At 41.9% G+C, this 20,901-nt stretch overlaps 1 protein-coding gene across 3 annotated transcripts in view; it reads left to right on the forward strand.

Annotated features, from left to right (window-relative positions):
- The window catches only part of LOC109484065 (saccharopine dehydrogenase-like oxidoreductase), a 102,081-nt gene that overhangs the window by 72,902 nt on the left and 8,278 nt on the right, over positions 1–20,901 (forward strand). For all 3 annotated transcript variants that reach the window (XM_019787274.1, XM_019787276.1, XM_019787275.1), the window contains one exon: positions 17,726–17,807. In XM_019787274.1, the coding sequence (XP_019642833.1) occupies positions 17,726–17,807 (82 nt within the window). The remainder of the gene's footprint in view (positions 1–17,725; positions 17,808–20,901) is intronic.

Genomic DNA, 20,901 nt, shown 5'->3' on the forward strand with positions numbered 1-20,901 from the left:
GATGCAGTAAAGGATAAGCACTCATTTTCCCAGGCTGTAACCATGGTAACTTGTGGTATTGGGTTACATTGTGTAGCAAGTGGCAGGACAGAGTTGGAGGGGCTGGTTACCATATATATATATATATATATGAGTGTGTTTGAGTAAGAATAAGCAGAGCGGTAGACCATGTGAAGTTAACATTGTGCATTTGTAGTTCTTTTATAGTATTGTAAGAAACCCTTATGTCAGTTTGCAGGCTTGAAGACACAATCATGTATTTACTGTTCATGATATCGTTTGATCCTCAGAGTCAAGCTCCTAGGTCCTTGTAAAAAAACTGTTTCTGGTATGAAATGATAAATGATAAAAGGTATTTTCTTTGCTATTCCTCAAAAATCTCCCAACAGACTCAGCAGATGATCCCTCCACAGTGCCTATCTGGGTGCAGCAGTGATAATTATGCACATACAAATGGTGTGGTGAAGATAACGCCATCTTTGACTGTACACAATTTCGGGGGGGCCGATGCAGTTAAGGATAAGTAGTCATTTTCCAGGCTGCAAAGTCGAGAGTAAAAACACATTACCTCGCCGGTTGAGGAGGTTGCGAGCAACAAAACAGCGCAGGACTATAAAGGGACCCGAAATGGGTTCTAAGAAATGGGTCTCTTCAGGCCTCGAAATTCACTTTTCTTCCTACATGTATTTTGATTTAACAATAATAATGATTTAATGATTTAAATATGTATTCCAACTTTTAAATATGTATTGTCACCTGTTCGCAGCTTGTAAACTTTTAGAGCGATTGTTTATGTACATGAACTCGCAATTCAGCTAATAAGCTGCGATGAGTTTGTATTTGCACAATAAACAATAAACCATTCTAAATAATGCAAAACAAGGATAAAACAGGTGCAGGAGGAGGGGAGAAGCATGGAATGCTTATACAAGGCCCTCCTCCTCCTCTAAAGTATACAAAATTAAATCCATAAATCTATTATCCCAGCAATATCCCAGAAATAAATTTCGATTGTCCCGAAGTGAGGATGAACTGTCCCAACCTGTTTTTCGGGAAGTATTGTATGACTTCAACTTGAAGTCAACTTTATTTTGTTTATGTTCACTCCCAGGCGCACTATAATTATTGCAGTGTAGACAGGAAATTTTGGGGGGACTTTTCCAGATCCAAAAGCTGCACCCGGGGATGTGTGCCTGATAAACCAAGGAAGGGCTGACATTCTGATGTTGGTTATTCGTCTAATGTCCCAAAAATGTCCCAAAGTGTCTTAAGTTTTTAGTTGTCCCAGCCTAAATTTTAGTGGTCAGTGGAAATTAGTTAAAGTTAAAGAGACTTCCCGCGTCAAGTGACGCATAGGGCGGCGCCCATCTCCATTTTCAGTAGTCACTAGAGCAGGGGGCTAGTCCACTGGTAGTGGTGTGTGTTTAACTCCCATACTCTTTCCCAAATGCTGAGTGCTAAGCAAAGAAGGCAGTATGTACCAATTTTTAAGTCTTTGGTATGACTAGGCCGGGGATCGAACTCACGACCTACGGAATGCAGGGCGAGCACTCTACCCACTTGGCCATCGGACCACCTTTGGTTTCCAGCCCTACGGTCTGGGAACAGCCAACCAGCATAAATATTTCAAGAGTGAAGTATAGTGTCTATTTAATGGGGCAAATGACTTCAGTTTCCCAGGAGTGGGTCTCAATTATTCATGCAGGCGTCTCTCTTTTTTTCTGCATTATACATGCGCGCATTCCTTCTGTGGCTCTTAAAGCCAGAGTCGGTAATTGATGTGGGAATAGCAGTCGTATGGAATGTCTCCACATTCCAAAAGGCGCTTTGTAGTTTTCGCCTGGAAACAATTCCGTTTCACTTCATCGCATCATAAAGGAAAAATATGATGAATGGACAAGTTCTGACTGACATAACAGTGCATATTATTATATATAACTTGTAGTTTCTTTCAGTCTGTGGTTTTGCAATAATATTATTTTACTAGAATGGGAAGCAAGAATCTAAAATACAAATAATGCCGTAAAGGAAAAATATGATGAATAGGCAAAATAAGTTCTGACTGGCATAACAGACTAAATGTGCAAAGTATATATAAACTTGTAGTTTCTTTCAGCCTGTGGTGTTGCAATGATATTATTATTTTACTAGAATGGGAAGCAAGAATCTAAAATACAAACAATTCCGTTTCACTTAAGTACACCATAAAGAATAAATATGATGAATGGGCAAAATAAGTTCTGACTGGCATAACAGAGTAAATGTGCTTAATATTATAACTTGTAGTTTCTTAATTTTGCAAACTATCACTCTGTGGTTTTGCAATAATATTATTTTACTAGAATGGGAAGCAGGAATCTAAAATGCAAACAATTCCGTTTCACTTAAGTACGCCATAAAGTAAAAATATGATGAATAGGCAAAATAAGTTTTATCTGTATTGTTGAAGAACAGAGACAATGCGCATAATATAACTTGTAGTTTCTTTACAAACTATATCAGTCTCTGGTGTTGGAATCATATTATTTTATGAGAATAGTAAGAATCTAAAATGCATAGCCTGTATAAGTCTTCTACCATTCACGATTTGATGGGAAAATGACATTCAAAATTGAAAAAAAATCCTCAGAGTAATATTATGACCCAGTGCTAGCTTTCGAAGTTTTTGATTGAACAGAGATCTGGATATGTTGTAAATACTACTAGTAATATCTCTCAAACTATGTATAATCTTACATCAAATTGCACCAGGCAATAAATAATGTACATCATCGCCAAAAAGTAGTTACTCAAGCAACTGGATATGATTTTGAAAATGTCAGACGTTTCAGCTAGTATCCACTAGCTTTTGTCAGTGACTGAGAGACCAGAGGGGAAATGCAGGTTTATAAGCACAAACTATTGATTGATATGCAAATAAAGTGAAGACAAATTTTTGGAAGTCAAAAAAGGAACAAAAGTCAGACAAGTCAAGACAAGATAATGCAAATTAGTCAGAAAGCTCCTGTTGTCTGTCCTCGGGGCTGGGAGTGCCAAATCACAAGTGCCGGAGAGATCCACCCATAGCCCCCCTTCCCCGTTGAGGGTGGGGTTGTACATTCTTTCATATATTGCCTCTTTAACACCCCGTTCCCACCAGCGTGTTTCGCGGTCTAAGATATCCGTGGACTCAAGATGTACATCATCATACGCAGCAGTCAGACACAACATACATGTATGTCTGCACGGCTCAAAATTATTTTGTATGCTTACCTGCACTGGACCAGGTAACATTACCTGCACGGGCTGCACCATTCAGATTTTACCTGCACCACTATAAATTTGGAATGTATGGGTCATACTGATCAGAAGCCATCGCCATTGCGTTGTTTTATACCTCATGTGGTAACAGCCAATGCAGGTAGATATCAGAAATACCCGCACAGCTCTAAGTATCTGATACCAACCCAGAAAAGATCAAGAAACAGTCATGCCTTCAAATGTCAGAGTTATCAACCAAGAATTGAGGTGTTCACAAACTCGTATTTTCCAGGAACTATCGTAGAGTGGAACTCTGCAATTAAATGTGCAAAGATTGGGTGTGACAGGTTATTTGGTGTAATAATAATATAGCTACATTTGTAGCTGCCACCGCGCCGCGTGCCTGCGAAGCTGGTGTGTTACGCTGAAGGGCAGTTATACCGGCTATACAGATACAGAAGCTGGTGTGTTACGCCGAAGGGCGGTTATACCGGCTACACAGATACAGAAGCTGGTGTGTTACGCCGAAGGGCGGTTATACCGGCTGTACCGATACAGATACAGAATACACTAAGCTATATGCAGGTGGTATTTCCAGCCCAGGTCTGTGCTGCCTATAGCTATCTCACCACACCCACATCTTCTGTGTTTTTATACAACTCCTGCTATCCAAACGGTGCCAAGGTCTGAGGAACACTTTTTATAGACCACGTTATTCCAAATTGAGCAGGAATAACAACTTGTCTATCTGTCGCCCGGAGCGGCAGTTTTACGCGAGGACGTCCGACGTCTCGGAGGTGTAAACGCGCCAGTAAATGGTCTGCTGGAAGTGGAAGCCGGGGCGTAATTGGTTATTTTATGACGCCTGCAGAGTTAAGTATGAGTTCTGAGATCTATGCATACGTTATTTTCCGGACATAGCACTACACTACTGCTTTATCACCGGTCTGCAAAAATTCCCACCATGACTAAAAAAAAAGAAAGTAGAAGTGATTTCGAACCAGTTTAGCTCATTGAAGAGCTTATCTTCTTATGGTCCTGACAGAGAAGACAGACGCTATGTACAGTATTTACAGGTTCATTGTACCGGGGAAATTCCCCTAGCTCTTTTCGACAAGCACAATGAACAGTGGACCACGGTTAACGTCCCTTCCGAAGGACTGTGACCCTAAACAGTAGCATGCATGTCGGGTGAGTGACAACAGCCGGGATTCGAACTCCCAACCTCTTAGTCCAGAGGTAGAATGGCTAACCACTGGACTATGCACGCTACTTCTTGTTTGGAGTTTAAACTTAAGATCCAACTGTACACAAAACGTTCTCTCACCTAGAGCTTTCGACCAGTCACTCTGGTCTTCCTCAGTAGACTGACCCAGTGTTGACGTCACACTTCAAAGAAGCCACGTGACAAGCCTCACTGGGTCAGTCTCCTGAGGAAGACCAGAGTGGCTGGACGAAAGCTCTAGGTCGTGGTGAGAGACCGTTTCGTGTTGGATCATCCGGAGATCTTTGTGTAACTTTAAAACAAGATTAACAAGAGTTCCGAGATCTCATACCTCCATGAAATATGGGCTTGCTTTGTCATACTTCATTTCAACATGTCCTCATTAATTATGCAAATGACATCTACATTAACATAATATATGTATAGTTGTGTTAATCTAACTATTATATAAAACACTGTAATTATAGAATTTCCCCCTTGATTATACAAATTAAGTCCTCATTTGCATAATTTGCATTTTATTATGTACAACTCTATCTCAGCTACCTACACACAAAGTATGATGAAAATACATTGTTCCTATCTGGACTTATTGGCTTTTAAAGATTTCGCCAGGAAGTCCCCTGCAGTTCCAGAACAAGCTGCTAGGGGGACCAAACTTACACCAGTTATTCCTGACAGGAAAAGCTATCTGTCACCAAAAAGTCAAGACCATAGCATGTTCAGAACAAAAGATACAAAAACCGGAAGTTCTGCTGCAGTACCAAGGTCAGCCACCAGGAGGCCCATATTTGACCTTGACCTTTGTCTTCCTAAGACTTATCAGCATACCAAATATCACAATTCATAAAGGCGTTATGAAGTTATGCTGACTACAAGGTTGCGAAAACACACACAGACACACACACACACACACACACACACACACACACACAGACACACAGACAGACACGCCAAAAACAATACCTCCATTTTTCATCCGAGGTAAATACCCAACCAACCAGATTAACAGGTGTAACTGACGTGAGTTCTGTGATAAGAGCTGAGCTGCAGACCTCACTGCTGTAATCTAACTCAAATTAACAGCTTCCTGGTACCATTACTGCAGATTAGGTGTTCTAATGGATGACCTGAGGACCCTGCCAGACAGAAATGACTCTATGATCAATGTGAGGTCTTCAGTACCTGACCAGTTTATACCTTACCGAAGGGACTGTCGGAAGGATGGTTTCGACTAAAGATGTTACAAACCACCTCAAGTCTCTATACTATTAGTTAGTGATACATGTGCATGCCTATCCCTGGCTGCTAAAAAGCTTCTGTTTCGGTTGGTCAGTCGGTAAGAAAACATTTTATATACAATGATATGAATCTTTATTGCATGTTCTTGCCCAGATGGGCTAAATGCACAAGAGGGTATGCAGTATGCAAAAACATGAGTATTTCATACTGAAATGCTATATTCTAATGCAAAGTGCTAAAAATCTATACATTACAACAATACTATATACTACAGGGCTCCAAATTAACTTTTTGACCTAGGAGCACTGTGCTCCTAACCATAAAAAGTTAGGAGCACAGGCTAAAATCTAGGCGCACCAACAAAAAATATTGTATTGCAAAGGTGTTAATATATTAAAAACTAAGCTAGATCATATTTCCTTAAAAAAAAAAATTCTATCAGCATCCTTAATTTTGAAAAAATTGGGCATAGGTTCCCCGGATGACCCATAACCGGGGGCCAACGGTGCTTCCACAAGTTCAACAAGTGAAAAATACATGATACAAAATGTACATGTATTTAGTACCTGGAACTTGGAGCAATTATTCCCAAAGGTGTACCTGACATTGATATATTAAAAACTAAACCAAATCCTATTTCCCAAACAAATCACATATTGACACAGCTGAACAAATAAAAATGTGATCATGTCTATAAACTCCACTCAAAAACAATTTTTGAGAGACACTCGGGTCGCGATACTAAGCATGATAATCTTTAATATCTCATCTGATTCTCCCAATGTATTACTATTAGGGACTTCACAATCACAGCATCCAACCGCACTAACACAAGATACCAATAAATTCGGAAAATTTCTCAATAATGTTTGAAAATTAAGCTTATACAAATATAAGTGAATTTTTGTTTCAGTTGTAGCCGAAAAAAATATTTTCATGCGTTTAAAGTTTCGTTTTAGCACCTTGTAATATGTACTTAGTACATCATGTATCTTGTACATTTGGATGCTATCTTGACCTTTGACCACTGTTGTTGTGAAACACCGTCGGCCATTTTGTCAGTCTCGCCGTAGATTTTCGAGCCGTTTTTTCGAGCAAAGTTCAACGGTTTTAAACATTTTACGGCCTCAAAAACTCATATAACGAGGAAAGCAAGTTGTAGTTGTTATTTTCATGCGTAACATTTCTTCTGGGGATGGATTATTTTTCCGCCGAGCTGCCGAAAACTAGCGTCATGCCGCGACCATGAGGTCGGGTGCGGGCGGCCGGCAGGAGTATCGGTGAGCTTTCACGATGTAAACAAAGACATTCGGAGTTGTTCACATGAAAATTTTGCTGTGAAACGCCAGTGGGGTGTCAGATTTTCTACCACTGACAGCGTTTTCTTTGCGGCGTCATGGCGAGATCGACAATTCATCGTCAATTCACAAGATTGTGCCGACAATGGAATGAATAGGCTAAAATTTTTATTGGCGCACCGTGCGACCGTGATTTCAAATGTAGTCGCACCGTCAAAATTTTGGGCGCATATGCGACCAAATCAGTCGCAGTCACGAGCCCTGATACTACCTATCATCTACTGTTAGTTGCCCTTTCTTCTCTCTTTTTGAAACATTTGGAAACATAATTACATAGTTTGTCTACAATACATTCGTTCTTGTGTGACATCAAGTGTTTAAACATGTCCTGCTTTGACATTTTCTTACATATCTTGTCTAATTGTAAAGTATCGAATAGCTCATGGCGTTCATCTTAAATAAATAATATAATGTACAGTCAAGTACTGTATCTCGTTTTCAACATATAAATGATTACAGAATTCGCACGTTCTATCTTTCAATGTAGGGTTGCCCACTCAGTGACTGATAACCCTGCTTTTCAGTGGGGCCCTCTACCATACATAAATATACAAAATACATTAAGTCAAGAAGGGCGGTTTACATGTATACCGGCTATACTGTAACAGATACAGAACATAGTAACACTGCATACAGATTAAAACATTATTTGACTGTCTGGTATTTAGATGCAGTAATGTTTGCAAGATAATATATTATACAAGATCATGGACGGAGGAATAAAACAGATGATTTCCTCATCCAGAATATATTTTGTTTTGATATTACTTTGGATGCTATGAGAAAGCAGGAGATGCCGTCAGGTGGATCGGCGTGGAAGTGGCCGCACTTGGCATTCAGAGCCGTCGCCGGGACAGACACCCAGGCACCAGGTCTGACCTGTAAAACGCCGGTGGTTCATCCGGGGACCAACGGGGAAGCAACAAATTATCCCGACCGGGGTCCACCATATGTCTGGCCGGGGCTTTAGCCAGGATTGTCAGGGCTGGAAATTCTGTATCTGTATCTGTATAGCCAGTATAACCGCCCTTCGGCGTAACACACCAGCTTCTGTATCTGTATAGCCGGTATAACCGCCCTTCAGCGTAACACACCAGCTTCTGTATCTGTATAACCACCCTACGGCGTAACACACCAGCTTCTGTATCTGTATAGCCGGTATAACCGCCCTTCGGCGTAACACACCAGCTTCTGTATCTGTATAACCGCCCTACGGCGTAACACACCAGCTTCTGTACCTGTATAGCCGGTATAACTGCCCTTCGGCGTAACACACCAGCTTCTGTACCTGTATAGCCGGTATAACCGCCCTTCAGCGTATCACACCAGCTTCTGTATCTGTATAGCCGGTATAACCGCCCTACGGCGTAACACACCAGCTTCTGTATCTGTATAGCCGGTATAACCGCTATATCTGCCCTTTGGCGTAACACACCAACTTCCCAGGCACACTGCAGTATTGTGCAGGTAAAATTGGAGCTGTGCAGGTATATCTTATTAATAATATGTCGACTTGCACTTTACCTGCACTGGACCATGTCCTGGATTTACATGTAGGTGCGTGTGACTTCTTATTTGCTGCATTCCCTGTTACCACCTGTGAAGTAAAAAAAGAAATAATGGCAATGGTTTCAGAACAGTTTTTCGTGTGGTCCATAATTCCTACATGCACCAGTGCAGGTAAGCAGAAACAAGTATTTCGAGCCCTTCAATCAATAGTGCGTACTTATATACCTGCCTTTCTGACAACTCTTAGTGTCACTGACGAAAGGTAGTGGATGCTACCTGAAACGTCTGACAGTTTCCAAAATCATATCAAATCATATCATATCCTTGAGTTACTGTTTTTTTGGTTACCTGGATGTCTAACCTTCATCAAAGTATTTTGAGCCCTGGTCTGGCCGGGCTTTAGTGAGAGGCTCTGCAATTGCAGTGGGTATCGCGGAGATCAAGTGTCTCCATCTTGGGGAGACAGATCCACTTTTAATGGTGACCGGCGCGGCCTGGATATGGATGTATGCGAGACGGGGGGCCCTGAAGTCGTCCATCAATGTGAATCAGGTGAAGTTGTGGAATGGAAGGAAGAGAGGAAGGCCAGAGCAAGTAGTTTTTATGGATGGCGTCCGTGCGCGCATTGATTTTGTTTAGCCTGTTCCCAGAAGAAAAACTGTCAAGAAATTCTGCTTTCTGTAATTATGGTATGACCAAAGGCTGGTCACGACAGTTGGTTAATGGAAGGTGTCATGAAGGGAAAGAAACGGGACAGGACGACAACTGCTGTTCCACTGATTTATTACTGTTTTCATGACGAATAAAAGGTTAGTTGTTACACTGTGTTCTCTCATTCAAGTTCAAGTGTCCTAACATTTGTCGTCCATTAGTATGTACATTTCAATCTAGGCATCTTTTTCGGTCCTTCTTGTTGTTTTTTTCACACGCTAGCATTAGATTTAGGGTCTCCAGAGGAAGTCATCTATAAACGTTGACCAAAAATCCAACGAAAACCATGAAAAATCAGGGTTTCATGCAGGCGCAGTACATTCACCCAACGTGCTGCTAGGCACTCTCCCTCAGTGATCGGTCTCCACACTAAAGCTCCCAGCACATCTACAGGGACTCCTAAGGCCTTGGAAGCCCAGATATGTGAGCAGTAAGGCTCTGTCTAATGCAGGGCTAATGTGAACATCAGACCAGAGGATCAACTGTCATCCCTCGCCACAGTGGTGTAGTGGTTAGAGCAATCGACTATGAAGCGGGGAGACCCGGGTTTGATTCCGAGTCGTACCCGGTACATGTCTGAACATGCGTCCTGACGTTGTGCCCTTGGGAGAGGCACTTTACACGACTTTCCTCACTCCACCCAGGTGTGAATGGGTACCTAACTTCGGTTGGGGAAAGTCGTATTGAGGTCACCTTGTGGCGCCGAATGGCAGCCGCACAGACCCTTGCGACAGTTTCACAAAAAATAATTGTGGAATAAATATGTGTATCATGTGTATTATTTGATTGTTGTAATTGCTGTGATTTGTATTGATCATTATGTGATACCCTGCATCAATTCAGCCGTATAAAGGCTGCAACTGCATGGGTACTGTTTGGACAATAAAAACCATTTTTAAAAACCAAAACCATCTATCAAGGGAACAACGTGAAGTGACGTACTTTCAGAGAAACACTCAGAGAGGTTTGGTGACAAATCCAGGTTATGCTAAAGAATATGAAGTTGTGTGGATACAAAATCCTTGGGTTGACAGGTCTGTCCTTGGTGCTGAACCGGCTAGCTAGATGATATATTATGGAAAAATTCAGCCATACTTTAAATAACTATAGTTGGGGCATCATCACTAGAAAGCTGTAAACAACTCCTACAGTTAGATGTGCAAAGGTTAGGGGTAACAGGTTGTTTGGTGTAAAATAAGTTGCACATCGGCACACTAAACCTGTAGTGTGTTTTTGGCACACATTTTGACAGATCAGCCAAAGAGACTCGGTGGGCGTCACTACACGTACATGGAGGGAAGTCGTATTAAGTGCCTTTCCCAAGGGCACAATGTCGGGCCATGGTGAGTATCGAACCTGGGACCAGTTGGTTCTGAATCCCATGCTCTAACCGTTACGCCACCGACGCTGATGATGGCCAAAGGAGCAGAATACTGTGGAATATTAATGGTAGAGTCCGTTCTAGCGAGACCAAATGTCCGGCAGCACGCTATAGATAGACCCATTTGTAGTGATACACGAGCAGAGAAACAGCCTGCAGCACAGAAAGGCCAGGATCAGTCATCAACGGAGCAGAAATATTGGAAATCAGGCCAGTAACAAAGGACGGAAGGGGGCCACATAGATCACATGATACGACTGTGCTCGGAGTAGTGATGCATACCGGTTCACTGCACTTGGATCCGGACTTGTAAGAATGTTTAGGTTCAAGTCCAAAAAAACCTTAAAAGTCAAGAACCGAGTCCGGGCTTATTACCATAAAAGACCATGTCACATACCCCTTTTCGTTCCAAACCACCTAAAGCCTTCCATAGATTGTAAAATCTTTGCTGCAAAACAAAGAAAACATTTCCATCGGGCATCGTCAAGTGTCGGCCTCCATGTTATGTGGCCAAAATTTCACCCAAACAACATTGCAAGGTTGCCAACATGCAATTTTGTATGTGCCATGGGTTTAGGTCCGGACTTACAAGTCTAGAACTGAACCTAAACCTCTGGACTTGAATCCGGACCTGAACCTTAAATTGCATCACTACTGCCAAGGGTCAGCCATATTCAAAATGTTTTTTTTTAATGAATAAACCAGTCATCATTCAAGAGTAACAGTATTGAAGGTTACAGCTTTTTCATATGAAATGAAAGTTCAGTAACCTTCAATGATTGATATGATATGAATAGAAAAATATTCAAACACACAAGACCATGTCCAGACTATGTATGATGTACAAAATGACTATTAACTGGTGGATGTAGCAAGTACCTAATACCAGCTCAGAAAAGAACAAGAAATAGCCATGCTTTAATTAAAATTTTTGGTCCCCAGGCGGCTTGTTATGGTAATGCAGCTGAACTTCCGGTTTTGATATGTCATGATCTAGACATGCTAGGGTCACAAAATTTAGATGGTAGGTAGCTCTTGTTCTGGGGAAGAAGTGAGACGTGAGTTTGGGCCCCCTAGCGGCTTGTTCTGGAACTGCAGGAGCGTTTGTTGTAGAATCTGCAAACTCAAGATATGGTTGATGGATCATCGTGAAGAAGTTATATAGAATAGCCCTCTTCCATGAGATAAGACTGTCGTAAGGTGGAGAGAATGATCAAGTATGATACAAGCAAATGAGGATCTTGTTTTCATAAGGCCATGTTGATTTGATTATATGGATGACATCCTCCGGGAGCCCCAAAACTGATGCGCGCGTGCGAATAAAAAAAAGGTTTGCAAAAAAAAAAAGTTGTTTTCATTATGAAATCTACGTGGTCATAAGGGTTGAACAAATGGGACAGAATATGGGGACAGAATATGGGTTGGCGAATAATCTAATCTTCAAGTTCATTTCCTTACAATTTCGTCTTGTTTCATTTGATTTTGGCATTCTACGACATTGGTATAGTTTTTACTTATTTTTTTGTAACTTACGGTATATTTTTGCTCATTTTGCAACTGTTTTGTACGATTTACAGTATGGTTGAAAACTTTTTTTTTTGGAAACAGCCGAAAATTCATGCGCGCGCGGATGTCATCCATATAATCAAATCAACATGGCCTAATCAATGATAAACATTTATAACTCTTCAACAATCGTCAAGCCTGACATCATTTGGCAAAGGTATGAGATTGTGGAACTGTTACAGTAGTTGTTGATGAGTTTGTGAGTGAGGATGAGGTTTATTGAGGAAAACTCTCCTTTAGCTGCCCACCCGAGGGTGGCAGCTATTCTTCCAGGAGAGGGAACATACATGTAAGACATAACAATACATCACGTACAATTACATACACATTTACATTACATAGTATTTGAAAAGAAAACAAGTGTGTAACATCGCATGTGCTCTACTTATTCATGTCCCTCATGTGTTTTAGTAGGCCTTGTTTGAACTTCTCATGTGATGACACTGTTTGCAGCTGGTGTGGTAGAGAGTTCCATGCGGGGGAACTGTTGTGTAGGGCAAAGGTCAGTAATATATAGCGCAGGTGCAGAGGGCCCAGTTTTAGTATATAGAGATGGCAATGTAATGTAGAGTGTATATAAAGAAGACTTTTTCTAGGGAAATGTTGTTGTTTTGGACGTGGATGTTATAGGTAAGGGTTGTAGTATTTTCATTTTGGTGAAAAAACAGACTTGCAGCCATGTATGTGTTGTCTGGCTCGCTGAAGAAGATATAGGTTTACATGCGGTCATCAGCTGTCCAGAGGGGTCAGGGGTCACTTCTCAATGTTTGGGTAGAATTCTCGCATGGTTTAGGTACGTAGGATTTTTTCATTTTTTGGGAATGGAGACTTGAGAGGTTGGCCTACCCTGCCAATGTATGTTCTTCAAAGCCTAAAACTCAGGTATATGAATGTTGACCACGTTGTTTTGACATAATTCCCATATATTAACATAGGAAAGCCCTATCACTGCGCTGTGCCCTGCAGAAGACAGCCCCCTAAGCCCTCACCTGTTGCAGCACCTCCTTCATTACATGGTACTTGAGCAGGGAGGATGAGAGATTTCGGGGAGCCAGTCTGCCTGGTCTCTCCTCTGCGGTGTCTCTGGGGGTCACGAGCCTGGCCATTTCTCCTCCCTGCAGTTAAAAATAGTTTTAAAGGCATCCAATGCGATTTCAGGGCAGATGTCTGTCACCATGGTAACTAGTGTTGGGTTGCATCATGTTGCAATTTCATAGCAGGAGGGATTTAGACTCCAGTCACCATATACATGTATATGAATGTGTTTGAGGTAAACATTATGCATTTGCTTTGCCTTTCTAGTTATTTTTACCTTTCCTGCTATGAAGTGTCATTTATTTAGTAGTCAGTTTCTGGCATAGCAGTTGTACATGTACATGTACATGTAGTTTTTGGAAAATGATGTCTTCACTCCCAGTGGATAGGCAAAAGTTCATTCGGTTGTTGTCCTTTAATGGTCTGACAGTCATAAACATGAGTAATGGGGGGATTTCTGTCCATTATTCTGTGACCTTTCCGTCTACAGCATGTTATCTGTGGAGAGATTCCGCGGGCCTATTAAGTGGCAACGTGCAATTTGTATAGGATTTAGAATAAAGACATCTCACTACATGATTCCTACAGTAATGACTGTTGCCAATGTGCTGGTTAGGCTACACCAATTTGATTTGTTGGTTCTTGGATCTTTTCAGAAAAAATCAGGAGCGACAGGGTGGAAAAAAAAACAAAACAGGCCAAGGCACCCCATGATAGCCGGAAATGTTACAATATGAGCTAGCAATGAAGTGAACATACCAGGCTGGTTTATAATTAAAACAATAGATTTTGAACTTTTAATGAAACAAAATTGCATTGTTACATTGGAAAACTTAAGAACTAGGAAGAAAAGGACTTTTTTCAACCGTTGGGGCCGAGAAGCAACAAATTGAATTGGTGTGGCCTAATGACTGTTTCCAATGTGCTGGTTAGGCTACAGCAATTTGATTATTTTGTTGGTTCTTGGATTCGCCTCTTCATTATTTTCTGATTTGCCAAAAAGGTGGCAAAAAATCCTCTTAAAAATGCACGAAATGCCATTTTTTAAGGTTCATTTTTAGGAACCTCGCGCCTTTGGCGCTCGCTGGTCCCCTCAAGCAGTGGGAAGAGCCCCCGCACTCAAAATCATTGCTACGGGCATGCACATGGTTCCCTGGCCCACAGTGTGAGCTTGTATGTGTGAAACATGGTTCCCTGGCTTGTGTGTGAAACATGGTTCCCTGGCTTGTGTGTGAAACGTGGTTCCCTGGCTTGTGTGTGAAACATGGTTCCCTGGCTTGTGTGTGAAACGTGGTTCCCTGGCTTGTGTGTGAAACATGGTTCCCTGGCTTGTGTGTGAAACGTGGTTCCCTGGCTTGTGTGTGAAACATGGTTCCCTGGCTTGTGTGTGAAACATGGTTCCCTGGCTTGTGTGTGAAACGTGGTTCCCTGGCTTGTGTTTGAAACGTGGTTCCCTGGCTTGTGTGTGAAACGTGGTTCCCTGGCTTGTGTGTGAAACATGGTTCCCTGGCTTGTGTGTGAAACATGGTTCTCTGGCTTGTGTGTGAAACATGGTTCCCTGGCTTGTGTGTGAAACATGGTTCCCTGGCTTGTGTGTGAAACATGGTTCCCTGGCTTGTGTGTGAAACATGGTTCCTTGCATGGCTTGTGTGTGAAACATGGTTCCCTATAATATAGCCCACAGTGTGAGCTTTGCTGGTGCCAGTTAATATTTTCCACCTGTTCCAGCGGGTGTGAGCTTGGTTCAGTGTGAGCTTGTATGTGTGAAACATGGTTCCCTGGCTTGTGTGTGAAACATGGTTCCCTGGCTTGTGTGTGAAGCACGGTTCCCTATATAGCCCACAGTGTGAGCTTCACTGCTGCCAGTTAATATTTGCCACCTGTTCCTGCGTGTGTGAGTTATGTACAGTGGCAGGATGATGCATAGAGGGGACCCATCTGAGTCAGGTGTGACTGCCGCAGGCTCACCCTCCAATACACCCGCCGCGCAAAATGACTTATGTTCAATTTTCCGCGCACAGGGCTGCTCCAGGAATGGGAATAAGATGAGGTTTTCCAAGCGAGGGGACATGCATCTTGTATCCGGGGTGCCAGGCTGACAAGTTGACAGTAAATCTGACATATAGCATCACGATGATCCTAATAATCTTTTTCCTCTATCTGTTTCAGACAAATAAAACTAAACGCTGTTAATAGTCTAATCCCTAGTCACTAAATTTAAATCTAAAAATTTAGAACCGTTGTGTTTGATTGTTAGGATGCAAGTTGACAGGAAAACTGACATATGGCATCACGATGATCCTAATAATCTTTTTCCTCTATCTGTTTCAGATATTAAATAAAACTAAACGCTGTTAATAGTCTAATCCCTAGTCACTAAATTTAAATCTAACATACATTTAAAACCGTTGTGTTTGATTGTTAGGATGCAAGTTGACAGCAAAACTGACATATGGCATCACGATGATCCTAATAATCTTTTTCGTCTATCTGTTACAGAAAAATGTAACTAAAGGCTTTTAAGAGCCTATTTCGTAGCTACTAAATAATAAAAAATACAGTTAGAATGGTTGTTGTGTTTGATTGTTATGATGCTACGTAGTCAAGGGTTTTTCTAAAAAAAAATTAGCATGAAGGAGAAGATCACTTAGTCTAGCATGGTGAGGGAGCGAAGCAAATTTTTACAAGAGTAACCCAGTTTGTAATGCTAGAATGCATAAGAGATTGATTGTTATGATGTTTTGTTTTATATTTTCACTGGAAAAAGATCATTTGAGAAAGACTTAATGTTGTGTACTAGTAGCCACTTAGGGGTTCAATCTGAAAATTGACCTGAGGGAGCAGCGCCCTTATTCCCCGGTTTAGAAAAACCCCTGGTAGTGTACCAGCGGTGATTTGTGCATCTGTAAGCTAGTCTTAACGACTCCATTGCGATTTTGTCAAGCCTCCTGCCAGTAGAATTGACGTCAGTACTCTCTCTTGCCAGAGGAAGTTTTAGATTCTCTCTTTCGTAGCTACTAAATATTCGTAGAAATACAGATAAACCCATAATGTCTGATTGCGACGATCCCATGTGGAATTCAAGGGGGCCCGCAAGCCCTTTTCCGTAGAGCGTAATCAGCCGTTTTAATTCTACGTAGAGCGTAGACGGACCGCTCTTCGCATTTTGCGTAGAGCGTATTCGCTGTTTTAATTCTATGTAATGCGTTGTAGCCACTTGGAATTTATCGTAAAGCGTATTTGAGGGTTTCCGAATTCAGCGTAGAGCGTTGTCGGGACCCCCCCCCCCTTGCAGGCCCTCATTCGACTGTGATTTGTTGCTCTCTAAGCCAGTTCTAAGCTAAATGACTGTGTAGGGGTTTGTCACATCTTCTTCCAGTAGAATTGACGTCAGAAACTCAGAACGGTCTCCTTCAAGAGGCTTTCTCTCTTTCTTAGCTTAACCAAATATTTTTCGAATACAGTAAGAACTGTCGTTATGTTTGACTGTGATGATCACACATGGTGTTCAACAGTGATTTGTGGCTGTGTAAGCTGGTCGTAATGGCTCTTTGGGGATTTACATGTACATGTACATGTATCACATCTTTCGCCAGTGGCATTGGCATCAGAAACTCAGAACGTTAAATATTTTTGAATATAGAGGTAAGGCCACACCAATTTAATTTCTTGGTTAACGGATTCGCCCGCTTCATTTTTTTCTGATTTGAAAATAAAAATAAAATTTCAGAATCAAGTGCAAAATGCTCATATTTTGCCCTGAACAGTTGAAAACAGTCCTTTTCTTCCTAGTTGTTACAGTTATTCCATCTTTCAATGCAAAGGTATTTATTAAAAGCTAAAAATCTATAATTGTTTAAATTTTGAACCAGTCTGGTGTGTTAACTTCATTGGCTCCTATCGTGCCATTTTTGGCCATATTAAATAGGATGCCTAGGCCTTTTTCTATTTTTTATTTTTTTCACCCGCCCGCTCCATTATTCTTCTAGAAAAATCCGTTAACCAAGAAATTAAATTGGTGTGGCCTAAGGCTATGTTTGACAGTGATTTGTGACTCTGTAAGCTCATCCTAATGGCTCTGTGGGGGTTTGCCACATCTCCTGCCAGTAGAGTTGACGTCAGAACTGTCTCTTTCCAGAGGCTGCTAAATATTTAAAAAATACAGTTAGAACTGCCTGGTATGTTGACTTCATGGCTCATATCGTAACATTTCTGGCCTTCATGGGGTGCCTTGGCCTGTTTTGTTTTCCCTGTCGCTTCAATTTTTTCTGAAAAAATCCAAGAAACAACAAATTAAATTGGTGTGGCCTAATGTTACTTAATATTTGAAAAATACTAGTAGAACTGTTATGATGTTTGATTGTGATGATCCTACTGTTTTCTTTAGAACAGGTAAACAAACTGTGATGTAATAATGTGATAGGTCCATTGATGTCAGACTGCTCTCTCCTGTTCCAGAGGCCGGCTACGTGACCACTCCCATTGTAATGGTGCAGGCAGCCATCACTCTGCTGAGGGAGATGAAGAAATTACCTGCCAAGTGAGTAAAAACTTCACCAGTGTACAAAATACTTTTTTGAACCAGGTTGCCCAGTGGGCAACCTACGGCAAAAATTAGGTAATGCCCATCAGAATTTTAGGTTGCCCCACTACCAATAAGTTACTACTTTCCTCAAATTAAGTAATGTTACATACATAAGCTTTTGACAATATTTCTAACAGCCTTTAGTTAATTGATACTAGTAATAGCCATGAATATCTAAAATTAAAAAGCATATGCAGGCTACAGTGGTACAAGCAAGTGGGCATGATTTTGGGGGGGAGAGCATTCAGGTAGCACACTGGGCTACCTAGATTCAAATTCTTGCATTCATATTTTGAGTTTGCAGCGGATGCCATCCACAGAATCAGGTTCATTCGGCCTTATGTAATAAACGTGTAATTGTGCAACTTCCCGGTGACCTCGATACTGTGTACTATTTATTGTTAAACACATCTGAGAACAGGAGTTGACTCTTGACACGCAGTTCGTCAAATTTCGCCAATCTCTCGACTTTTGAACATTTGGGCTCAGTTTCAATGTCAGCACCGGTGGAACGGACACCTTTTCAAGGCGCCCAGAAAGGCTTTGAAGTGAAGGAGCCGTGGGTGATCCCGGAGGAAGTGGGATCACTTTCTTAAACCCAGGCTCTGCCCCTGGTCAATATCATCAGTCATGGTCACTGCACAAGTACAGTCGCCTGGGCTGGGTTAGAGGAGCTTAGCCTGGCAACCAGACATCGTAGGCTGGGCTGGGTTAGGGGAGCTTAGCCTGGCAACCAGACATCGTAGGCTGGGCTGGGTTAAAGGAGTTAGCCTGGCAACCAGACATCGTAGCCTAGGCTGGGTTAGGGGAGCTTAGCCTGGCAGCCAGACAGCGTAGGCTGGGCTGGGTTAGAGGAGCTTAGCCTGGCAACCAGACATCGTAGGCTGGGCTGGGTTAGAGGAGCTTAGCCTGGCAGCCAGACATCGTAGGCTGGGCTGGGTTAGAGGAGCTTAGCCTGGCAACCAGACATCGTAGGCTGGGCTGGGTTAGAGGAGTTAGCCTGGCAACCAGACATCGTAGGCTGGGCTGGGTTAGGGGAGCTTAGCCTGGCAGCCAGACATCGTAGGCTGGGCTGGGTTAGGGGAGCTTAGCCTGGCAACCAGACATCGTAGGCTCCCAGGTATCTCATCGACATCTCAACCAAGGATTGAGGTGTTCAAAAGCTTGTTCTTTCCTATAACTATCGCAGAGTGGAACTCGCTGTCACCAAGTACAGTATAGGCCTGGGGCATTATCATTAGATAGCTTTAATCAATGTTTAGAGTTAGATATTCAGGGGTTAGGTGTAACAACTCATTCAATGTAATGAAGCCATGTGCCTAATGGCCTTGTAGTTATACATGTATGGGTGGCATTCCATGTATTATAAAATGTAATATCCAGTCTATTCACCGTGGGTGATGACAGTATTTTGTTGCGTGGAGTCTGGCATCCAGGCTACAGAAGTCTTCACTGTATGTAATATAGCAGGCGTGTTTAACCAGCAACTACTTACCAGGAGTGGCCTGTTTGGAAAACAGAAGTCTTCATGGGTCAGACAGGTCAGTATGGGAACCACATGTTGGATTCTCCACATCAGCTGTGGCCCCTCTTTCTGTCATTGGACAGAATTTGCCTTTCATAACATTTTTTGCCCATTCCCTCATCCTTGAAAGGCAAAATTGATGTGCAAAGATATCGAAAAGAAATGTTATTAAACTGAGCTTAGTCTACCAGCAAAATTTGCCCCTCAAAAGGAACTAGTGTTTTAGAAGGTGAAAATTAAAAAAAATTTCCATGAAATTTTTGTCAAACCAAATTGAGATGCCCCCAAAAAAATTTCAGGCCGCTAGAACACTAGTAAGCAGGCATGATTGACTAGTCCTACTTACCAGGAGTGGCCTGTTTGGAAAACAGGGTTGGCTGAAGTCTCCATGGGTCAGATCAGTATATATCAGTATGGGAACCACATGTTGGATTCTCTGAGTCAGCTGTGTTTGAGCACTGAGCCCCTGCAGGGCTCGAAATTCATTTTTGGCAATAGGAGCACTGGTGCACCCAACCTAAAAAAATGGGTGCACAAAATTTTCTGTGGGTGCACCATATGAAATAAAATATGTAGAATGTCAGAAAAAACTAATCATGTTTAATTACTAAAGAAAAATACTAAAAGAATGATTTTATTATTTTTCTAACACTTAGATGTTAACAACATGCTGTATACTACTAGTGTCTATTTATTAATTACAGCTTTATGTATGTAAACCTACAAAAATATTTGGGTGCACTGGTGCACCCTGAGCAAAAAATTGGGTGCACAGCTCCAAATTTGGGTGCACTAAGGTGCACATGCACCCAGTATTTCCAGCCCTGCCCTGGTAGACCAGTGGCAGATGAGGGCTTGCATGGGGGGTGGGGTTGTAGTGATTGCCAATTACTCCAAATTTTCACCGCCAATTACGAATTACGTCATCAGAATTACATTAAATCATCCTTATGAATTACGTTTTTAATACGTTTCAGAAAGGTAACTGCCTACGCTTTACATAGAATAAAAAAACGACCAATTAAACGCATTACGGACAATGCACAGTAACTGATTACGAATTACGATGATTTTGGGGAGGCTGACTACGGATTACGAAGGCTAAAAAGGCCTGATTACGCCTTACGGAAAAAGGCATGCAGGACCTCTTCCATGGGTCAGGTCAATATGGATTTTATTACTTTTCTGACACTTAAATCTAAAGAATATGCTGTATACTATTGTATATTTAACATCTTTACATACGTAAACCTACGAAAATATTTGGGTGCACCCACAGAAAAAAGTTGGTTGCACAGCTCCAACTTTGGGTGCACAAAGGGGGGCCCGAAGCCCTTTTCCGTAGAGCGTAATCGGCCATTTTAATTCTACGTAGAGCGTAGACGGACCGCTCGGCGCATTTTGCGTAGAGCGTATTCGCCTTTTTAATTCTACGTAATGCGTTGTGGCCACTTGGAATTTATCGTAAAGCGTAATCGAGAAGTTTCCGAATTCAGTGTAGAGCGTTGTCGGGGACCCCCCCTC

Source organism: Branchiostoma belcheri, unplaced genomic scaffold, assembly GCF_001625305.1.
Source record: "Branchiostoma belcheri isolate BF01 breed outbred unplaced genomic scaffold, Haploidv18h27 scaffold68, whole genome shotgun sequence".
In the NCBI taxonomy this organism is placed as follows: domain Eukaryota; kingdom Metazoa; phylum Chordata; class Leptocardii; order Amphioxiformes; family Branchiostomatidae; genus Branchiostoma; species Branchiostoma belcheri.